At 32.7% G+C, this 13,439-nt stretch overlaps 3 protein-coding genes across 9 annotated transcripts; 2 read left to right on the forward strand and 1 right to left on the reverse strand.

Annotated features, from left to right (window-relative positions):
• The first annotated feature begins 362 nt into the window (after positions 1-362).
• Positions 363-3,936, forward strand: LOC145934494 (uncharacterized). Of its 5 annotated transcripts, none has more exons than XM_083034953.1 (7): positions 363-548; positions 658-726; positions 1,101-1,270; positions 1,336-2,131; positions 2,207-2,853; positions 3,297-3,411; positions 3,488-3,936. In XM_083034953.1, exons 3-7 carry the CDS (start codon positions 1,141-1,143, stop codon positions 3,708-3,710), a joined length of 1,911 nt encoding a protein of 636 aa, XP_082891079.1. In that variant the 5' UTR covers positions 363-548; positions 658-726; positions 1,101-1,140; the 3' UTR covers positions 3,711-3,936. The 5 variants fall into 5 exon arrangements, with proteins under 5 accessions (XP_082891079.1, XP_082891081.1, XP_082891078.1 ...); XM_083034955.1 differs by having other exon boundaries at positions 675-726; XM_083034952.1 differs by lacking the exon at positions 363-548 and having other exon boundaries at positions 555-726.
• Positions 3,937-4,543: 607 nt separating this feature from the next.
• Positions 4,544-8,320, reverse strand: LOC145934495 (3'-5' ssDNA/RNA exonuclease TatD). 3 transcript variants are annotated; one of them, XM_083034957.1, is made up of 3 exons: positions 8,211-8,320; positions 7,340-7,791; positions 4,544-7,187 (listed from the first exon to the last, which is right to left on the reverse strand). In XM_083034957.1, exon 3 carries the CDS (start codon positions 7,158-7,160, stop codon positions 6,246-6,248), a length of 915 nt encoding a protein of 304 aa, XP_082891083.1. In that variant the 5' UTR covers positions 7,161-7,187; positions 7,340-7,791; positions 8,211-8,320; the 3' UTR covers positions 4,544-6,245. The 3 variants fall into 3 exon arrangements, with proteins under 3 accessions (XP_082891083.1, XP_082891084.1, XP_082891082.1); XM_083034958.1 differs by having other exon boundaries at positions 7,340-7,459; positions 8,211-8,282; XM_083034956.1 differs by lacking the exon at positions 8,211-8,320 and having other exon boundaries at positions 7,340-7,981.
• On the forward strand, positions 7,981-10,138 carry LOC145934496 (uncharacterized). Its single transcript, XM_083034960.1, has 2 exons — positions 7,981-9,810; positions 9,932-10,138. Exon 1 carries the CDS (start codon positions 8,337-8,339, stop codon positions 9,231-9,233), a length of 897 nt encoding a protein of 298 aa, XP_082891086.1. The 5' UTR covers positions 7,981-8,336; the 3' UTR covers positions 9,234-9,810; positions 9,932-10,138.
• The last annotated feature ends 3,301 nt before the right edge of the window (positions 10,139-13,439 follow it).

Raw genomic sequence — 13,439 nt, forward strand, 5'->3', positions numbered from 1 at the left:
ACTCTTGAAATATTATACTAGAATTCTTCAAAAATTGAAAAAAAAGCATTCTTTATTTTTTATGTATAATATTTTTATTCAAAGTAGTAGTTTAAAAGAAAAAGATATATTGTATATACACATATACATGTGTGTGTATATACCTATATATATATACATATATATATATATATATATATATATATTATTAATATCTCGTATGTACTCGATATAATATATTTTTTTCGAATAATTGCATTTCGTGTGTTATCATATAATTTCTTATTTTCAATTACTGTTTCTCACTGCGACCGCAATATTACTGAGATGGCGCTAGCGCGCAGCAATCTTTTTCGAGCGACAAACTCCCGTAAGACCATCGGTCTTTAATAGTATCTCGTCGGTGATATTTTTCATCTGATAATGTTTTGAAATTTGGCGCTTTTTTATCCAACTAAGAATATGGCGATATGTCACATGATCCACAAACTACACATTCGGCTTTATTATCATACATATATTGACTAAACTGTGACTCAAGAGGGAACAAATTACTGGTTAGGTTTTAGGTTAGTATATATCTTACCTCAAATCCTGTGAACTTAGAGTTTAATCACCTCGACTAAGCTTTCACATTTATCACTTTACCCATTCAAACTTTCCCGCCCCTGTAAACAGTTTCTCTTTTACACCAGTTGATGGCCGTTTAACGCGATCGTGTAGGAGCCACAATCAAAGAAGAAGAAGGTTAGTATATGCTGCCTATTTTGTTCAAGACATGTGCTAATGTGCATGCAATTAAAAAAGAAGTAAATTATTTTTTATTTATACTGCCGTAATATTAATAAATTTTAATAAATTCTCAAAATACGAAATAAATATTAGTAACAGTGGAATTATATGAAGAATTTTATGTGTAAGAGTTTTGAACCTTTTCTTTTTTATTATTTAAATTATATATGGCCGGTATATATATATATGTTTAACACTAGAGCATTTAGCTCATATTTGAACTATCAAATTATCTCCATATTTTTTAATGAAATTTTTTTTAAAATCTTTGTAAAATTAATAACATTTTAGTGACAATAGTGAACATAATATTATTTTATAATTTACAGAAGGATTACTGCTACAGAGCAATATAATTTTGTATTTAATATGGACAGGACTCTAAAGAGTTTGCTGCGACTCTATCCGATAGCACGTAATTGTACAGTCTTGTCAAATTATGTAACATCGTTTCAATTGGTTCCAAGTGCATCACGAATATATAGCACTGATTTGACAGGTAATCAAACAATTTAGATATGTAATTATGGTATAAATATAGTACAGCACAGAATTTTTCCTCAGATTATACACAACTGGAAGATTTTACATTATCAACAAGAAATAATGGTGCATTCAATATCAAAATATCAAGTAGACCTATAAAAATCTTGGAAGAAGCAGCAGCAAATTATACAAATATGACTATGCACGACGTTGTTGATACAATGTCTATGTTATTTAAAGCATCTAGAAATGTGAGAGATGTGCAAATTATCAGAGAGCATGTAGGCTTTGTACGTTTATGCGAAGTACTAAACAAGGACATTAGACTCATGAAAACAAATGATATTATTGAAAGCCTGAAAGTATTTACATATTTTCAAGTTCCTACCAACAATATTTTAACTCAATCACTGTTGCAAATGATTCGCACAAATGTAAATGAAATATCTCTTCGAAATATAATCTTTATAGTTTTTTTATTAAGGAAAATGGATAGAACGCCTTTGCAAGAAGCTCTACTGATAGCTCTGCCTCTGGTATTTGAAGCGCAATTACCCACAAAGTTAGATTCGGATGATATATCTCTGTTAACATGGTCTTTAAGATTTATAAGTGAAAATAATATAAATAATCCAATAATACAAGATATAATACTCAACTCATTGTGGAAAAATATGAAATATGAAAATAATCTAGATGCACAAACAGCTCGGTCCATCTTTCACAGTTTGTGTTGTTTCGAATCTCATCTATCTACGATGGGTTTCGAAGTATTATCCAAAATACAAAAGATTCTTATAGCTAATGCGAACCAATTAAACGTTCAAGATATAATCAAGATACTGAACAAGCTGGTGTTTGTCACCGTAAAGAAGTATGTTACAAAATACTTATATTAATATCTGACATTGTAAAAAGTAAAATATCGATAATATATATATTGTTACAGCAAAGAACATGGATGCAAGTTCTACAACGAGGCACTAGTGGATGCTTGTGTAAATTCATCATTATCCTCAAACATTAATTTCGCCAGCGGCATTCAGCTACTCAAACTGTTGAATGATCTAAATTACGCTCACATACCCCTCATGGAATATCTAGCAGCGAAATGCTTCGAACAGCCGAATCTGTTAAAAGCTGCGCCATATTTTAAATTATCTATTTTCTTGGAAGGATTCACCAATGCAGATTATAAGCCAGTATTTTGGGATACAATACGAGACGCGATATTAGCGAACGAGGTGGAGAACAAACCTTTCAGAAAATCTATGATCAGATTTGCTCTACATTTAATCGCATTAGATTGTTACAATCCAAAATTACTTGACAAAGTTTTTTCTCAGAATGTAAAAAGCGACAATGAAATAATGAAGAATATTTATGCTAGAGAATTATTACTTTTATATCAAAGTATTAAAACATTGTATCCTACATATAATGGATCATGGCCATTGCAAAATATACTTGAATATGCTACTGTTGCCATTAGCCCAGTTCTTCCTGCGTGTTCTGTAAGAGCAGCGTTGGAACTAGCATTGGGTGGATCGCAGTACGTTCACAATGATGTAAGAACAAGACTTGGCCATTACATTAGTAAGTATCAATGAATTCAAATTGAATTTTTTTCTTTATTGTCACTAGTTTGCCAAGTTAAAAAAAATCTTTTTTATGTTTTCATTATATTATAATAATATATTAATAAACTAATATATTAATAATTAATATATTAAATCTTTTATTATATTAATATACTATTTATAATTAATATATTAAATATAAAAAAATAGTACATATATTAATATAATAAAATATAATATATAATATAATTGTAAAATAATAATATAAAATAATAGTATGATAAAATATAATATAATTAATATAATATAAATAATATATTAATAATATATTAATAACTTAAAATTGCATATACACAATCTTAATTGTTATAAATATTAATTCAAAATTATATAATTTTACAATAATTATTATCTAAGTTAGATTATGATAGTTATCTAAAATGTTATCATTTGCTGTAGACCATGTTATTGTAATGAGGAAAGGTGGATATCCTATTGCAATTAATACAGTTACGTGCAGCGAAACTAACACGATTTATGTCGAGGATATACAAACTCCAAGTGAAAGTCAAATGTAAGATCCCAATTTATTTAATTATCACAATTATTTAATCGTTTACTTGTTGCTGATACATATTTTATGTTTTCAGAATACTTATCTTAAATTTACCCGATGTTGCATACGCTGTGAATTCGCAAAGATTGAAAAGTACATGGCTGCTAAAGATAAGGTCTGCCGAAGCGTTAACAAAGTCCAATACAATTGCAATAAATTCTAGTTCTTGGATGAAGTTACCCGAACATGAAAGGGTTCCCTATTTGATGCAAGCTATAAGGCTGAAATGTGAAGATCTTTCGGTTTCAGCTAATTGAAATATTTTGTAATCAATATTATAAAATACACTGTCCCTAAAAATGTGGATTTATTGTTATATATTCTCACAAAATTGTAAACATTGCATATTAGCTATTAATGTATAATAGCTTCGTAAATAAAAAAATGTATAATAAAATAATCCATTTAAAAATATGTAAAAAATAAAAACAAGAATGTGAAATGATACATAATTAAAGAGAATAGATAGTATATTAATAAAAATGAGCTTTTATTATCATGAATTACAAATTCTGCAATGAGATTATATATAATGAAACAATTATTTTACAATATTTATAGTTAATGGCCAAATGTTTTTTAATTTTTTATATATAAAGAATATATATGAATATTAATGAAAATATTCTGTTGAAATTACAATAAATTCATTGAAAATACGAATAAAGTTTAGTGAATAACTAATATATTTCAATATGAATCAAGAATTTTCATAATAAAATATAATTAAATACTAGGAACAAAGTAAATAAAAAAGTACTTCTAAAAATTATTAATAATAAACTTACGAAACATTATTTTGGATTTTTACAAACTTGCCGAATTTTACTAAAAATTTAATTTTAAAACAAAATTTAATGAAATTTCGTATCTATATCGAATGTTTATCAATAATATTTAAAATATTAATTTTAAATGTCAATCTTAATTTTTAATTTTTATAGAAATATATATAACATGTACAGAAAAAGTGTTAGTCACTAAAAATAATTTTAAAAATAATAAAAGTTGAGATATTTAATTTTTATTTGAGATTTGAAAATTTTTTGAGCTTAAGTATTTTGTTAACTCTAAAATAAATATATAATGTAATAATAGTTTATCCAATATAGTGCATTTATTAATGTTATATGTGCATTTTTATCTTTGAAATTATAAATACAATTCAAAAGAAAAACAATGTCTTTGATAATGTGTGTTGAAAGAAAATAATCTCTATATAACAATTTATTTGTACAAAAATATTTATATCATATTAACAATGAAACATATAATACTGGATTTTATATATGAATAGATTTGTATCTACACATGTATATACATATATATATCATATGTATATTTGAATCATTTTATAGAAAAAAAAACAAAAAAGAGAAATTCACAAATCTCAATATAATAAAAATATTCTGGTACATATACAATTTAACAATATGTTATATATAGGATAATATACATAAAAATATGTGTAAAACATACATTCCTCCAGCTCATATAAACTTAATATAAGAGTAAACTTTATTATATTATTATTATATTAACTTCGTCATTCTACAAGCAGGCATTTATTAAATGAGTTTTCTCAACTATTATGTAACTATACCATTTCTGTAAGAAAAAAAAACATTGTGAAGAAATGGATCATGACTCTCCAAATTTAAGCTTTATACATTTAAAAATTGTAATAAAATTCATATATATATACATATATATACAGTGTTGCGCTTAAATGATTTTAAAATTAGCTAGATAAAGATGAGATGAATTTATGTAAATTCATCTGAGATAAGATGAAGATGATTTTGTTTTAAATATATCTAGATAAAAGATAAAATTATATGGCGATTCATCTAGATAACTTCCAGATTAATATTATTTTTAAGACAGCTTATGTAAACACAGTTACAAAAAAAATCTAAATTATAAAAGGGATATAAAAATATATTCATACTTTTATTTATATGTTTAGTTTATCGCTTATGTTCAAGGCTCCTGGCTCCTTGCCGACTATGTCGAAATCGTGACGTCAGAGGCGAGAAAACACGCTAGAAATTCTTAGATGCCATTTCGAAATAAAAAAATATTTCGATGAAACAACACTTCAGATGGTTTTAGCACACTCTTAAAATACCCCCGAAAGCTATCCTTTTCACTTTATAATCAATCAACAGCTGTAAAATGTAATATTATGAGGCCGTCATTCCGCATGTCAAAGTCTGATATCTCGTTCATTTCACGGTTGTTGATTGACTGTCAAGGAAAAAGAATATTTTCGGGATTTTTTAAAAGTGTGCTAAAGCCATCTGAAAGTGTTCAATCGAAATATCTTTTCATTAAAAAATGGCATCTAAGAATTTTCAGCGTGTGCTTTCTCGCCTCTGACGTCACAATCCAATATGGCCGCGGTGAGCACCCAGGAGCCTAAAGTATTTTTATGTGCAATGACTCTAAACCAAATTATCTGAACATTATCTAGATAACTCTAGATAATTATTTAGATAATTTCTAGATAATCATCTAGAGAATTTCCAGATAATTTGGTAAAGGTAACATTTTTTGTCAACTAAGATGGAATAAATAATACATATTTTTATTATCCATATAAAGATAAGATAACGCCAAAATTTCATATCTAGATGATTATCTACATAATTTTATTTAGATAACAGCAAACACTGTATATATATATATATATATATATATATATATATATATATATATATATATATACATATATATGTATAGCACCAACTTAGCACCATTTTGTACAATTTCGTTAGATTCGAATATTATCACTGATTCAACCCGAATAATTTTAATGCATTAAAAGCGGTAGCCAGTGCAACTTGCTCCGGAGTAGTTCGCATAAATGCCGCCACCATTTCTACGATCGCTGGCAAGGCACACGGTTCGTTACGTTGAAAGGTGCAATAACGCTGGAGGAACATCGTAGACCGTTCGGTTAAAGCGTCCTTTACATGTGCGGGTAGCTTGCTAGCTCTGGTATTGGGATACATGAATGGTGCGTCGGTTTCTATCAAGATCTTATCTAACGGCGCCTGTCCACCTTCTAGCAACTGTCTTATCCCGCTGTCGGACTTATCCTTGCACAAATAACCCGTGATACCTAGGTAGAAGCCTTGATCCAAATAGATCTGCGCCTCCTCCGCGGTGCCGATGAAGGAGTGAATTAGAACTGGGGGTAGACGATTCTTATATTGACCGAGAACCTCCAGCACATCCTTTTGCGCGCCTCTCTCGTGTATCACCAATGGCTTATTTAAGGTGCAGGCTAATTCTATTTGCTTGTGAAATACAGCGCGTTGAATCTCCGGGGCTGAGAAGTCCCGACTGTAGTTCAAGCCACATTCCCCAATCGCAACGCATTCAATATTGTTGGCTATGCTCTCCAGTTCTTGAAGAGTGTCTGTGTCCTCCCAAGATTTGGCATCGTGCGGATGGATGCCAGCTGTCGAGTAAAGTGTCCCAGGGTATATTCTAGTTAGCCTCAGTGCTTCTTTGCTGGAACGTATGCTGGCACCTATCACCATGATCTTCTGTACACCGGCATCCTTCGCCCTTTGTATCACACTGTCTAAATCACGACTGTACTTCTTATTCGTTAAATTGGCACCCACGTCGACTATAATGTAATTTTCATAGCATTGAGTCATGGATGAAGGAACAGCCTTCTCCTCTTCAGCCATTCCTTTAGACTTCTATGAGACGATAAGCTGAAGTATAAAAATATCCAATTATATATATCAACATTGCTTTATTCGACATAATAAATAAATCGCTCGTATCAAATGGAAAATTCACGAATTAAGATTATTACGCGATATTACTCTATAAATAAAATGACGAAGATAATAATAAAACTTACGTCAATCCCAAACCTCAAATACGAACCGTGGTACGTATTTATATACTCGATGTGTTCGACGTTTTAGATATGAATTTTTTCACTTCAATGATCAGTCACCGCTCTTTTTTGTTAAATCAGCTGTTGGATACATTCATATCGTTACATAATCGAGCGAAAATGAGTGAAAAAGAACCCAATTAGTGTAAAACAGGCCATCGCTTATCATTCCACATTCACACGTATTGTGATTTTTTCTCATTTATTTTTTTTGTTGTGATTGGGGTTATGATTGTTGATTGACCAATCAGCCGTAAGCTGCTTCACTCTGATTGGTCAATCCACAACCGTCAACCGCAATCCCAACCCATCCCAACCATAACCCCAATTTTGATCAAAGTTCTATGCGACTTCCGGTTGAGGTGGTGACGTGGAACCAGGCTCAAAATTGTGCTCCGCTTTTGATTTGGAAGCTTGTAAGAGAAAAGTGTTTTTGAGCTGAGGTGTTTTTTTTTTAAAACAGTCCTTGTCAGGACTATATAACTCTGAGCGTGGAGGCGGAGGAACAAGTCCCCTGCGAGCCCGGTTTTTCGGGACTCGTAGGGGATCGAGAGATAATGGAGGTTAGGATGGATGAGGAGTGTGATACTAGGAATAAGATAGTTCTTGGTACAGATTTAGACAAGGTAGGATTTATAAATGTAGAACCTATAAGCCAAGGATCAAATCGATTAGCTTGGTGGAGTGGGAATCTTTCCAAAATAAAAAATTAGTAAAACCTAGTAGAAAAATAGAAGATAGTGAAAAACAAATCCCGTCATATAAAGATAAAAATAAAAAATATAAACCGTTAGTTAAAGCTAAAGTAAAAAGTTACAGAACAAAATCTTACGATAAGAGATATGAAGGTACATCAGGTAAAGAGTTTAAGACGCCGATCTGTGATAGTTTAATAGAGGGTACTAGTCGAGTTTCTAACATAGATTCGGAGCATGAGGTAGGTTCGTCCGATTGTGAAATGCAGATAGAACGCTCCGGTATAACGGAGCCATCTACTATTCGAGAAGGTAGCAGTCTAGGGAATTCTAGTCATATCGCTGAGAATGCGAGTAAAATCGATACATTAGAGTCGATACAAGTAACAAATCTTAAAAAGGACCAACAATTTTTACCGGACAAATACATCAATCTTAATAATGAATTTGTTAAAGTTAAAACAACAGAGGAAGACATAATGAGAGACATTATGAATAAGTATAGAAGATTCGACTCTCATATAAAAGATAAATGTTCATTGCAGGCTAGTTTACTACCGAAAAAATGTTCGGATAGGATGGCACGAAATTTCATTAGAATATTAGACATTATCGCTTATAACAAAATAAAATCTATTAAAGCCATTAAGACGGGATTTCGTACGGTGGAGCTGGTATTTAATAATGCAATAGAAGCTAATAAATTTATGGACCAATATTCTCAGCAAAAAGAAGAGGAACTGGGTATTAATATTACTATTCCTACGCGTCTACGATTTAAAAAAATAGTTGTTAGAGATTGGGAATTTACAATACCAAAACTGATAGAGGCTATAGATAATAAGATAAATATAATTAGTTTAGAACGAATGTCCAGAAGATATTATAACAAAGAGGACAACATATTTAGTAAAATTAATACAAATAATATCATAATTACGTACAAAACCGAAGCTTGTCCTCAGAGAATATCAATTTTTGGAGGGCTTACATCCCTCAGCATCAGACCTTACATTCCTAATGTTAAGCAATGTTTTAATTGCTATAGATATGGTCACCTTAAACAATTTTGCAAAAAGAATATGTGTAGTATGTGGAGGTCCTTTTCATGGAAAGTGTTCGGAGGAGGCTCGATGTACAAATTGCGGAGACAATCATAAAGCTACGTTTCGATCATGTCCAGTATATATAATTAATAGAGATATCAACCGCGTGATGAAAATGTATCGGCGTATGAAGCTAAAAGAAGGTTACAGCCACATAATCAAACGCACTATAGTAAATCGGAGATACCACACTCGGAATGGCCATTGCTACCTAATAGAGAGAGTGATAGGGAAATTGACGACAATGTTTTACCTCCTCCTAGGTCGAGTTCCTGGCATCGTGGGACACCTGTAAAACAAAAAATTAAACCTCAGACAATAAAGAAGAATAATGTAGGAGATTATTATAAACAATTCAATAACAGAGAAATGGATATCCACAGGACAGAATATGGAATTGCCTCAAAACAAAATAAAGTCTCTAACTTAAAAAATAACAATATGGAGGAGTACTCGTTCGAAGAAGCATTGGAACTGGTCAGTTCAATAATCTCTCAGTTTAAGAACAACTGCTCGGATGGGCTTCATTCAGAAAGAACTCTTCAAGTCATCAACACCTTATTAAATATTATTAAAAATAATTTAAAAGCAAGTCCGTATAGAAGTTCGACAGCATCTGAAAAGCACACAGGTAAGATGGATTTGAACTCTAGCTATGATGAAAGGATTACTATGGAATGCAAGAGGTATTAAAAATAAGAGATGGGAATTATTAAAGTATATCCAAAAGTATGATATCATATGTATTACAGAGACAAAGCTTAAGAATTGTGATAGCTTTAAATTTCCGGGATTTACTTCATATAGACAGGATGGTATGTCTAGAGCAGAGCTGTCCACGTTTTGTACTTTTCGGCTGATTTCCGAGCCTCACCGCCTAGCGGCCCCCACTTACGCTCGAGACCTTAGCAACTACGATTATCGGGCCACGCGTTGCTAAGGTCTCGAGCGTAAGTGGGGGCCGCTAGGCGGTGAGCCTCGGAAATCGGCCGAAAAGTGCAAAACGTGGACAGCTCTGGTCTAGAGGTAGGAGTGGATCGGGAGGAGTTGTGCTTCTGGTTAGAAGCTCTATTTCTCACTATCCCATTAACGTCTCTGTACGGCTCACTAATTCAGAGTCTGTAGGCGTTAAGGTTAACAGCTCGAATGGTCCATACACAATTGTAGTTCTCTATAGAAGACCTGGTGTCACGGAAAAAAGAAATACATGGTTTCGTTTCTTCCGACAATTTCCTGATTTTGGAACAGTTATTCTTGGTGATTTTAATTCACATAATACACAGTGGAATTGCAACAACACTGATAACAACGGATCAAATTTGGCGGAAATCATGTCAGATTTGGATTTCTGTGTAGCCAACTACGATACACTTTCCAGGATGGCCCCCCCAGGATATACATCTTCCAACTTGGACCTGATTTGGACTACTATGGACGTGGCGGACCGGATCCGGTGCGAACAGATTGCGGATCTATGGGGATCGGATCACTTCCCGTTAGAATTCGACTTTGGGTCTTATTGTGCTCCTACCTACAAAAAACTATCCAACAGAATTTCTACGAAAAAAACAGACTGGGATGTTTACATCCAAATTTTGAGGAATTGCTGGGAGAAGTATGAGGATATTGACTATAATTCGATACATCACGATCATATACAAATATACAAGCTACTAATCCAGGATATGAAATCGGCAGTATATAGAGCTTCTGGAAGGCCACCATATGACACAACAACAACACACGATATGGACCCTTCTAGCCAAAGTAAACGCTTTAAGAATAAATTCAATAACAATCCTCCAGTAGAATGGTGGGATCGAGCTTGTAGCAGGGCAGTACAAAACAGGGCTGAGTGTTTGAAAATCTTCCTACATACTGGTTTAATTGAGGATTTTATTAAGTACAAAAAATCCAGAGCCGAGGCTACGAAAATTATTAGTCATAGGAAAAAAGAGCGCTTTAATCAATTCATATCATCAATTAATAGATTTACAAATTTTAGTTATGTATGGAAAAAAATTAGAGTACTTAAAAAGTCTTTTACTAGGGTAGACTGGAATAAATGGCAGAACAAGGATCGTTCTCAGGAAACTATGAGGACGGCTGATATGATTTCTCCACCATGGGTTGAGGAGGCTAGGGTTGATATCACACATAAACACAATAATAAATACAATCATCTTAACAAACGCATCACAATAGAAGAAATAGCTAGAGCAGTCAACAAAGTCAAAAGCGATTCGGCTCCAGGTTTAGATGGAGTAGAATATAAAATGCTAAAACTTTTTCCGTCACCATATCTCTCCATTATTTCAGTAATATTTAATAGTATATTCTTTGGGGGGTCCTTCCCCCAGGAATGGAATACCAGGTATTGTTTATAGACAAGAAAAGTGGAGATAAGGTTAGGCCTATTGCGCTGTCCTCATGTTTTGGTAAGCTGATGGAACGTGTATTGGCAGAGAGACTTAATTGGTGGGCAGAAAATAAGAAGATTCTAAATGGTAATCAAAACGGTTTTAGACGCGATCGTTCCTGCGGAGAGAATTTAATTAAGCTGACTTCCACGGTCAGAGCGAACTTCTTTAAGAACGGACACACTACGGCTGTTTTTCTGGACGTTTCATCCGCCTACGATAATGTTCTTTATTCTGTACTTATAAACAAATTAATATCAGAAGAGTGTCCTTATAGAATTATACAGTTCATAGATCAGTGGCTGTATTGTAGATCGACGAAATTTATCATGGATGGTGATGTGGATCTTAAGAGAAACACATATAAAGGTTTACCACAGGGTGCGGTACTCAGTCCACTCTTATATGATATCACTAATGAACTAGTCAACGGACTTCCTAAAGAAGTGGATCAACTTCAATTTGCGGATGATATAGTAATATACTGTGATATCAGTGACAGGAGGGAGAGATTTAAGCTTTTGGAGGAATCTATGCTGGAAATGATCTCTAAACTCTCCCAATTAGGCCTTGAATTGCAACATGCTAAATCCGTTATAGTAGACTTCAACAAAGCGGGACATTTAGACAGGAAGGAGTATCTACATTTTGGAGGTTCCAAATGTTATTTACAACCACAGGTCAGTTTTTTGGGAACTATATTGGATAATCAGATGAATTTTGATAAGCAATGCTCTGCTGTTAGAGATAAAGTTATTAGAGCTAATGGTATGTTGAAATATTTAAATAGAGTTTCAAAAGGTATGGAGGTAAATACGTCGCTCCTCTTGTATAAGAGTTTGATTAGATCAGTCATTGATTATGGATCGTATATTTTTTTGCCTATGACCGGAGTTAATAGAATAAAAATAGAAAGAGCTCAATTTATGGGTATAAGAACCGCCCTGGGATATCGCAATTCTACTCCTACTAATATACTATTAGCAGAGTCCAAACTTCTATCTATACGGGATAGAGCAGGATTGTTGGCCAGAAATATAATCTCTAAAATTATTAGGTATGGCGAAGTGAATATTAAAGACTCACTTGCTGCGCTAGTTATACAGGAGGATATCTATAGACTCTGATGTCCGTGGAGACGTCCTTTGTTGATAACGGATGCATGGAGAAGTTGTAATAAAGTAATAAACAATAACTTGCCTACTAAACAATATGAAGTTTTTAACATGAATTATTGGACTATTACAAACCCACTGTATACCGAAACAGTAGCAGGGATGCATTTTGACAATCTTAAAAATAACGATGAATTAATTTCTCACATTTTAAGTAAATACAAACTCAAAGATAATACATTAATAATTTACACTGATGGTTCTAAATCGGAGGACAGCATCTCGACAGGATGTGCTTTCTTTGATTCTGTGAATTCGATGGGTTATATGTTTAGTATAAGCAATAATTCCTCAATATTCACTGCAGAAGCATGTGCCATCGCCAAGGCCCTCAAATGGTCTATATGCGAGCAACGGAAGATATACTGATTATAACAGATTCTCTCAGTGTCATCTATAAGTTACAGAATAACGATATTAATGTCTATATTAACCCTTATATAATGGAAATCAAAAGATACGTAGAAAAGCTTAATTACGCCTCACCTAGAAGAAATAGAAGAACGGTTTTTGCCTGGATTCCTTCTCATCGTGGGATATACGGCAACGAGGTAGCAGATGGATTAGCCAAGGAAGCCAGTAATCAGGAGCATACGGATCTATTGGATATTCCTATATCAGACATCAGAAGTTTGTTCAGGAAAGAAATGCCAAGAACTAATTCT

The sequence above is a fragment of the Prenolepis imparis genome, unplaced genomic scaffold (assembly GCF_030444845.1).
Source record: "Prenolepis imparis isolate NDT839.2.m4 unplaced genomic scaffold, iyPreImpa1.0 SCAF_3, whole genome shotgun sequence".
Classification (NCBI taxonomy): Eukaryota; Metazoa; Arthropoda; class Insecta; order Hymenoptera; family Formicidae; genus Prenolepis; species Prenolepis imparis.